This window comes from Bufo bufo, chromosome 6 (genome assembly GCF_905171765.1).
Source record: "Bufo bufo chromosome 6, aBufBuf1.1, whole genome shotgun sequence".
NCBI classification, from domain to species: Eukaryota; Metazoa; Chordata; class Amphibia; order Anura; family Bufonidae; genus Bufo; species Bufo bufo.
In genome coordinates this window covers 176,397,931-176,408,156 of record NC_053394.1, presented here as the reverse complement: position 1 = coordinate 176,408,156, position 10,226 = coordinate 176,397,931, and the positions used below count along the sequence as shown (strand labels likewise).

Genomic DNA, 10,226 nt, shown 5'->3' with positions numbered 1-10,226 from the left:
TCGCAGTGTGAGATCATTTAGTTCAGTGCTCCTCGACTCCAATCCTCGGGACCCACATACCTGTCATGATTTGAGAATATCCCACAGAATGAATACCTGACGCATGGACACTTAATTATATCACCTGCTCAATACTAATTTAGTTCTTTAAATCACACTTTTTTAGGGAACACTTTTTTGCCGATTTGTGTGCCTGTCATTTCTATTTTAATGCTGCTTTCAACTAATTTCCCTTCAGAACGCTCACTGCAACTTTTTTTTTATTACTCGTGATAAGGTCGCCTCAAAATTAATTGAAAAAAACAAAAATACAAATGATACAAATAAAAGAACCTGACGAATACAAAACCAACTTCAGCCCCAAATAATCAACTGGCCAAGAGCTGTGTAGAGCAGGCAGTGCTGACATTTTCCAAAGGCTCATAAAGCGCACATCTGTATACCCTGCTCATGAGGTCACATAACTACATGAAACTCCTCTGGCTGCACATCTTGGAGACTGACTCCTCCCACACATGACTGATCACATGATCATGACATCATCACAGGTCCTTGACCTCTGAGTTCTTTAGCAGCAGCCCTTCCTGTAGCCTGACTCCTCCCACACATGTGACTGATCACATGATCGTAACATCATCAAAGGTCCTTAAGTACCTTTATCCTCAGCATTGCCTGTAGCCTGACTCCTCCCAGACATGTGACTGATCACATGACCATTACATCATGAAGGTCCTATAGCTCCAGCAGTCTGGTGCTCCAGTCGACTCCACCCACACATGTGACTGATCACATGATCATGATATGAGGTCTTTTAGCTGGCTATCAATAGGTAAGTGTCACCTCTTCTGTATTCATTGTTATGTCCTGGGAATATTGTGTATGTGGACTGCAGGTTTGTAGATAATGTTAGCATATTAAATATTATAATATTGGATATGTAATATAGGTGCGTGTTATATACAGTGTATACCTATAGTATATATATAATACAGGGTTGTATATAAACATAGAAGATTGATGGCAGGAGATCATGTGGTCTGCATTTATATTATTCCCTTCTTATTTTTCCTAGGATATGTAGAATATGATGATATAATTTTTTTTATATGTTTGTGGGTGTGTATTTATATGTAAAATATATATATATATATATATATATATATATATATGAATTTGATTAAATATAATTTATTAATTTTTATTATTATTTTTGTTTGTGGTGTGTGCTAAAAACACAGCAGTTCTGCAGTGTTGTGGTTTAGTTTCTTGGGTTTCAGTTATAATGTGCAATAATGACAGGTTAACATTATTCTGCAGGTCAATAGGATTACGGCAATACCAAATTTTGATCTTTTTTTATTCCATTTTTGATTGCTAAGTTTATTTTAAAAAAAAACAGCAATTCTGGTATTGTTTTTTAGTTTCTTGTTTTTTTAGTTCTTTTAGGCCATTTACCATGAAGCTAAATAACATGATAATTTTAAAGCTTGGTTCATTATGGATGTGCGGTATGCCAGACCTTGCAGGGGAATTATGTGTGAGGTCACGGTGGGAGCAATAGGTGGGCCGAGGTAAATACAGTTCTGGTTACTCACGGATATGTCGTCCCTGGGCAGACTCGCATAAGTGAAAAGGAGAATGGCACAAGGATTCTCTGGGGCACGCTCTGGTGTAAGGGACACTGGCCAGATGTTGGTTTGAGGTGCCCTTGGTGGTATGTATTAATGTTCCAGTGGCAATGTCCCTTGTAATCGTGACGCCAGTACCTTTTGTATGGAGGTACAACCATTTACTATAGTGTTAATAAAGGAACTAAGTCTGAGGCAAGCAGGGTGAAACTCCAAATGGCACTCTGATGGTGACTCTTGATAACAATACATCCAATGGCATTAAACAGTCTCTTGATACAATCCGGCATTAAGCACAATCTCCCATGCATATGGGGATAGGGAAATGTAAATCCTCAATGAAGTGCAGGCTCTTGTAATACATAGGAAAGCTACTGCTCAGACTAGGCTGGTAATAAGGAAAGTCTTACACGTAACAACTCCGGCCTGATTCTAATCCTTGAATAAAAAGGTGCTTGAATCCTGAAACTTCTATTCCAATGCTGTTCTGACAGTTGGCCTGACTGTCCTCAGGATTTAAACTGGAGATGTAGCTGCTTCAAGCTGTCTCCTACACCTAGTACAAAGGTGCCTAATAAGTCCTCAGGTTATGACTATCTTGCTAATCCTTTGTCTTGCATAAACGTGATAATTCCTTAAATACTCGGCTGCATACAGTTTAGACATTGGTCACTCTGGAAGAGCGATCTATAGTAGTGGATTGCTCACCTCTAGGAAGAATACTTGCAGGCCTTAACCCTGGGCTATGGAGCCGACAGGGACAGAGTAGAGAGGCTAGGAAGATGCCTCCCTACAGATATTCAGCTACATGGCTGTTGCTTTCTTGTAGGCTCATGAGAGAACTGCATTCAACTGAACTCTCACTTGGATTTACCTGAGGTCATCTGCACTGGTTTGGATTTACCTCAACCGGGAACTGAACTGAAGTGCACAGCACACAACTGCACATAACTGCACACATTTGCACAGCCTAACTTAGGTCTGAGCTAAGCTATATATACACACTGACACTGCTCCATCTAGTGGAGAAACAAGTGTAGTGCACCCTGACTAGGCCTGTGTAAAGGATATTTGCATGTAAAATCACATTGTGACATGGAGAATATGACAGGAGATAAAATACAAAATACAGGCATATCACATGACATTACCGTATTTTTCGCCGCATAAGACGCACTTTTTACCCCCCAAAAGTGGGGGGGAAAATGACCCTGCGTCTTATTGGGTGAATGCTGCCATTATACATCGCAGTCTGCGATGCTGAAGCATCGCAGACTGCGATGTATCAGCTAGAGGGAGGAGGGGCCGGTGTCATGCAAATGCGGCGGGGCCGGTGCGGTCACTGTACTTTGGCCCTGCCGCTCACTCACTTCCTTAATGCCTAAACCTTTTATAATAATACGTTTAATTGAAGTTCCGATCCCCAGCCCCTGCTCTGCCTGCTACAGGACATTTAGTAAGTAGTACAGATGGGGCTGGGGATCGGAACTTCAATTAAAGTTATTATTATAAAAAGGTTTAGGCATTAAGGAAGTGAGTGAGCGGTGGGGCCGGAGTACAGTGACCGCTCCGGCCCCGCCGCATTTGCATGCCACCGGACCGGCCCCTCCCACAGGTTTAGCTCCGGTATATTAGGGCATCTGTGGATGCCACTATTATGGGGTGGGGGATATGTGGATGCCACTGTTATGGGGTGGGGGATCTGTGGGTGACACATATATAGCAGTGCCATCCACAGATCCACCCCCCACAACAGTGCCATCCACAGATCCCCCTCCATAACAGTGCCATCGACAGATCACCCCCATAACAGTGCCATCCACAGATGCCCCCCTATAACAGTGCCCCCCACAGATCCCCCCATAACAGTGCCATCCACAGATCCCCCCCATAACAGTGCCATCCACAGATCCCCCCCATAACAGTGCCATCCACAGATCCCCCCATAACAGTGTCATCCACAGATCCCCCATAACAGTGCCATCCACAGATCCCCCCATAACAGTGCCACCCACAGATTCCCCCCCCCCCATAACAGTGTCATCCACAGATCCCCCATAGTAGTGTCATGCACAGACCACCATTAGTTCTAAACCCACCAAAAGCACACCTTTTGGTTAAAATTTTTTTTTTTATTATTTTCCTCCTCAAAAGCCTAGGTGCGTCTTATAATTATTGATCTGAAAATACTGGGGTGAATGTTATCACATGTAATCATTATATATACAAATTGACAGCACTCCAGAGTTGAAGGTGAAGTAATTAATGATTTTATTCAGCCGGACATAATTTCAGGCAACGTTTTGTGATATATGCAGCCCTTCATCAGGCCGGCTTCCACGCTGATGCTCCCCACATTAGGCCTGATGAAGGGCTGCATATAGCCTGAAACGTTGCCTGGAATTATGTCCGGCTGAATAAAATCATTAATTACTTCACCTTCAACTCTGGAGTGCTGTCAATTTGTATATATAAGGACGAAATAGTTCCCGAGGTGGAGTTGGGGACCAATCTAGACGAGCACCCTGTGAAAGCCAGTGATAGATGAGTGCTGTGATCATTTGAATCTCCAGGCTGTCCAGGATTGTAAGAAAGCTGCCTTAGAGCAAGAAATGGTAAAAAAAAAAAATCATAACTGACCCCTCAAATCCCATGCCACTGTAGTGCTGCTGTTCCTCTGGTCCCCACCACTCCTGGAGTAATGTACATAAATCATGTGACTGCTCAGCTCATCACTGGTCTCAGAAATCATGTGCTGTACATGCAATCTTCTCGGCTGAAGCCAGTAATTGGCTTTAGTGGTCATGTTTATGATGTGTGAGATGTCTGCAGGACTAATGGAGACCACCTCAGTGGTATTAGTGGGGAACTTAAAAAGTAAATCTTTGGTAACTTTCCTAAATCACAGACAACCACTTTACTTGACCAGCTCAGCATGGTGACTCCCACTTTATATTGTTCATATTTTAGCTCTGATATTTGGCTACTGTATAACAGACCTATTAGCTATTGTATAGTTATTTGTACACTCTATGGTAGGGCATTATATGGGATGCCATTTACAGTATGTGGAGTGTTATCAAAAAGTCACTTGCACCTTGCCATTATTCATGCATTATCTGATCTACCATAGATATGTTCCTGTGTGTTTCCCTTATAACTTCCAATCAGTTGCAAAGTATGCTTCCTATAATATGTTTCTCCAAGTGTCATCTTGGTTCCTCTTACTTTCCCTTTTGGTTCCTTTAAGGAAGCAGATATAACTTTTACAGACTGACCTACTAAGGATGGAAAAGGACAGAAAACAGATGACTGAGACAATATTAAACCTCACCCTAGAGATCATCTACCTGCTGACTGGAGAGGTAAAAGGTTCTGGAAAAATGTCATATGCCATTTCTTGTATCTCTTAATAAAGCAAGGACAAGACTGGAGAGGTGAAGGGATGTATAAAGTGATATCAGTGTTTCTATCTCCATGCACAGGATTATGTAACACTGAAGAAGATAACTAAGGAGGGTGAAGGATGCAGTAGGAACCGGGATCCTATCATGGTGCCTCCGCCTCATTCACCGATACATGAGAGAAACAACTATCAGGAGATCCTGGACCTCACCAACAAGATCACTGAGCTGCTGACTGGAGAGGTGAGCTCTGCAGGGAGGTGTCTGGATGATAACTGTAGCTGTGTGTGAAGGAAGATAAAGAAAGCCTGTCAGCATGTCCTTGCTGTCCTAACCCCAGGCAATATAATTAATGCAAATATTGGGAGACACTGGTCAATCAAGTATAGTCAGTTATGAGATGGTTAACACTTAGGCATTAGACATTTTTAGGAATGTATACAAATGAGAACATTATTTATTGCTATTGTTACACAAACCGCTGTGTCATTTAAGTTTTTAACCCTTTCCTGACCAGCGCTCGTACTAGTTCGATGCTGGCCAGGTCTTTAATGATGTTTCATACAGCAGACACCCGTGGGTAATGTCTGAAAGCGGCGGTATTCCTGGTACCAGATATTTTACACTTCAGATGCCATGGTCAATCCTCACCACGGCATCGAAGCGCTGTAAATACTGGAAGCACGCATTTCCGGTAGTGCTCCAGCTCCCCCGTGCGGCGATCGGAGGAGCTGGAGCTTGTGTGCGGCAGCCCCTGTCATAGTGAATGCTCAGTATTTCCTATGGAGCCCTGTCACGGACGTACAGAGACACACGGACGTTCCCGCGACAGGTGGCAGGAGATCTGTGAGACTGGCAACAAGTGGTTTGATCTGACATGTTTTCCTTTTGGATTATATGACATCTGTGTTGTTTCTGGTGTTTGCCACACCTTCTTTCCCCAGGTGTGACTATTGTGGTCATTTTACCTTCTCTATTTATTGTTGTTTCTCCTACTATGCTTTTGCGGTTTATAGCTTCTGTTGGACTTGTGGTTAGCTTGTGTTTGGTTCTCGGCTGAGTTCCTGGTGCTACCAAAGCAAAGGTGGGCCCACCTGATAAGAAGCTACCTTGTCGTCTGGTAGGTGGGCCCGACATATTTTTTATCAATAATATGCGCTAAGAGCTTCTTCACTGCTTATCAGTAAGTATTGGCGTCATGTATTTGACCCTGTTCACACATTCACCTGTTCACTCAGTCTTAGTGCATTTAGTGGTGTGCTGCTACTTTATTTGTTTGCTGTATTATTGCCGGGTAGCTTGCACCTGCGATTTGTCTCAGGAGGTGCTGTTCCGTTTTTTGCTTATATATATACATTCACCTAAAGAATTATTAGGAACACCTGTTCTATTTCTCATTAATGCAATTATCTAGTCAACCAATCACATGGCAGTTGCTTCAATGCATTTAGGGGTGTGGTCCTGGTCAAGACAATCTCCTGAACTCCAAACTGAATGTCAGAATGGGAAAGAAAGGTGATTTAAGCAATTTTGAGCGTGGCATGGTTGTTGGTGCCAGACGGGCCGGTCTGAGTATTTCACAATCTGCTCAGTTACTGGGATTTTCACGCACAACCATTTCTAGGGTTTACAAAGAATGGTGTGGAAAGGGAAAAACATCCAGTATGCGGCAGTCCTGTGGGCGAAAATGCCTTGTGGATGCTAGAGGTCAGAGGAGAATGGACCGACTGATTCAAGCTGATAGAAGAGCAACGTTGACTGAAATAACCACTCGTTACAACCGAGGTATGCAGCAAAGCATTTGTGAAGCCACAACACGCACAACCTTGAGGCGGATGGGCTACAACAGCAGAAGACCCCACTGGGTACCACTCATCTCCACTACAAATAGGAAAAAGAGGCTACAATTTGCACGAGCTCACCAAAATTGGACTGTTGAAGACTGGAAAAATGTTTCCTGGTCTGATGAGTCTCGATTTCTGTTGAGACATTCAAATGGTAGAGTCCGAATTTGGCATAAACAGAATGAGAACATGTATCCATCATGCCTTGTTACCACTGTGCAGGCTGGTGGTGGTGGTGTAATGGTGTTGGGGATGTTTTCTGGGCACACTTTAGGCCCCTTAGTGCCAATTGGGCATCGTTTAAATGCCACGGGCTACCTGAGCATTGTTTCTGACCATGTCCATCCCTTCATGACCACCATGTACCCATCCTCTGATGGCTACTTCCAGCAGGATAATGCACCATGTCACAAAGCTCGAATAATTTCAAATTGATTTCTTGAACATGACAATGAGTTCACTGTACTAAAATGGCCCCCACAGTCACTAGATCTCAACCCAATAGAGCATCTTTGGGATGTGGTGGAACGAGAGCTTCGTGCCCTGGATGTGCATCCCTCAAATCTCCATCAACTGCAAGATGCTATCCTATCAATATGGGCCAACATTTCTAAAGAATGCTATCAGCACCTTGTTGAATCAATGCCACGTAGAATTAAGGCAGTTCTGAAGGCAAAAGGGGGTCCAACACCGTATTAGTATGGTGTTCCTAATAATTCTTTAGGTGAGTGTGTGTGTATATATATATATATATATGTATGTGTGTGTGTTGCCTTTCCCTGTTTGTCATTAAGCCTGTTCGTCCTTCCCATTTAAAAGTAAAATTTTACCAAAGTGCCAAGCCTGTTAAAATAATAAAGATAAACAAAAAAAAAAAAAACTTCCCTTCCGGTAGCTGCTCCAATCTTGTATCATTGCTCTGTCATCTTCCTGGGCTGCTGCCAGTGATGTATTGTTTGGCTGCAATGACACTCTGTATACCATGGCTGACAATCACTCGCCTCAGTGCTGAAAGGGATAGGTTTTTTATTATTTTACCAGGCTCTGCCACATTAGTGTAAAAAAAAAACTTGGTGACACCCAATTTATGGACATACCCTGCTGCCTATGCCTTTAATGTAATGTCTTCAAGTAAAGGATTTCAGTTTACTTTTCAAGCATTATATTTTGCACTACTTGAGATCATACTACCTTTGCAATTGGTCAGAGAAGAAAAAGGAACAAAAATGCCACAGATGTAAACTGGAAAACCAAAATAGCTAGTTCTGCCAGGAGTACAGATATTCTAAATTCCCTACTGGGATTATCTCTACAGCAAGTAGTGGAGGAGCCAACCCGGAAGGAGGCCATTTTAGATTTAGTATTCACAAATGGGAATTTGGTATCTGATATTACAGTAGGGGAAAGCTTGGGATCTAGTGATCACCAGTCAGTGTGGTTTACTATAAGTACAGTGACTGAGTCACACCACACAAAAACAAAAGTTTTAGATTTTAGAAAAACAAACTTTTCTAAAATTAGATTAGTGGTATACGAGTCCCTATCAGATTGGAACAGTTTCAATGGAGTCCAGGAGAAATGGGACTACTTAACCACCTCAGCCCCCATAGCTTAAACACCCTGAAAGACCAGGCCACTTTTTACACTTCTGACCTACACTACTTTCACCGTTTATTGCTCGGTCATGCAACTTACCACCCAAATAAATTTTACCTGCTTTTCTTCTCACTAATAGAGCTTTCATTTGGTGGTATTTCATTGCTGCTGACATTTTTACTTTTTTTGTTATTAATCGAAATTTAACGCTTTTTTTGCAAAAAAATGACATTTTTCACTTTCAGTTGTAAAATTTTGCAAAAAAAACGAGATCCATATATAAATTTTGCTCTAAATTTATTGTTCTACATGTCTTTGATTAAAAAAAAATGTTTGGGTAAAAAAAAAAAATGGTTTGGGTAAAAGTTATAGCGTTTACAAACTATGGTACAAAAATGTGAATTTCCGCTTTTTGAAGCAGCTCTGACTTTCTGAGCACCTGTCATGTTTCCTGAGGTTCTACAATGCCCAGACAGTACAAACACCCCACAAATGACCCCATTTCGGAAAGTAGACACCCTAAGGTATTCGCTGATGGGCATAGTGAGTTCATAGAACTTTTTATTTTTTGTCACAAGTTAGCGGAAAATGATGATTTTTTTTTTATTTATTTTTTTTCTTACAAAGTCTCATATTCCACTAACTTGTGACAAAAAATAAAAACTTCTATGAACTCACTATGCCCATCAGTGAATACCTTGGGGTGTCTTCTTTCCAAAATGGGGTCACTTGTGGGGTAGTTATACTGCCCTGGCATTCTAGGGGCCCAAATGTGTGGTAAGGAGTTTGAAATCAAATTCTGTAATAAATGGCCGGTGAAATCTTGGTCAAATGCCAACTTTGTATAAAAAAAATGGGAAAAGTTGTCTTTTGCCAAGATATTTCTCTCACCCAGCATGGGTATATGTAAAATGACACCCCAAAACACATTGCCCAACTTCTCCTGAATACGGAGATACCAGATGTGTGACACTTTTTTGCAGCCTAGGTGGGCAAAGGGGCCCATATTCCAAAGAGCACCTTTCGGATTTCACTGGTCATTTTTTACAGAATTTGATTTCAAACTCCTTACCACACATTTGGGCCCCTAGAATGCCAGGGCAGTATAACTACCCCACAAGTGACCCCATTTTTGAAAGAAGACACCCCAAGGTATTCGCTGATGGGCATAGTGAGTTCATGGAAGTTTTTATTTTTTGTCACAAGTTAGTGGAATATGAGACTTTGTATGAAAAAAATAAAAATAAAAAAAAATCATCATTTTCCGCTAACTTGTGACAAAAAATAAAAAATTCTAGGAACTCACCATGCCCCTCACGGAATACCTTGGGGTGTCTTCTTTCCAAAATGGGGTCACTTGTGGGGTAGTTATACTGCCCTGGCATTCTAGGGGCCCAAATGTGTGGTAAGGAGTTTGAAATCAAATTCTGTAATAAATGGCCGGTGAAATCCGAAAGGTGCTCTTTGGAATGTGGGCCCCTTTGCCCACCTAGGCTGCAAAAAAGTGTCACACATGTGGTATCTCCGTATTCAGGAGAAGTTGGGGAATGTGTTTTGGGGTGTCTTTTTACATATACCCATGCTGGGTGAGATAAATATCTTGGTCAAATGCCAATTTTGTATAAAAAAATGGGAAAGGTTGTCTTTTGCCAAGATATTTCTCTCACCCAGCATGGGTATATGTAAAATGACACCCCAAAACACATTCCCCAACTTCTCCTGAATACGGAGATACCAGATGTGTGACACTTTTT

The 10,226-nt window shown here is 41.9% G+C and overlaps 1 protein-coding gene across 1 annotated transcript in view; it reads left to right on the top strand.

Moving 5' to 3' along the window:
- The first annotated feature begins 790 nt into the window (after nucleotides 1–790).
- LOC121003396 (gastrula zinc finger protein XlCGF57.1-like) overlaps nucleotides 791–10,226 on the top strand; it is a 68,612-nt gene continuing 59,176 nt past the window's right edge. Inside the window, exons 1-3 of the mRNA XM_040435229.1 lie at nucleotides 791–829; nucleotides 4,879–4,993; nucleotides 5,114–5,275. Coding sequence (XP_040291163.1) covers nucleotides 4,916–4,993; nucleotides 5,114–5,275 — 240 coding nt within the window. The 5' untranslated portion in view covers nucleotides 791–829; nucleotides 4,879–4,915. The remainder of the gene's footprint in view (nucleotides 830–4,878; nucleotides 4,994–5,113; nucleotides 5,276–10,226) is intronic.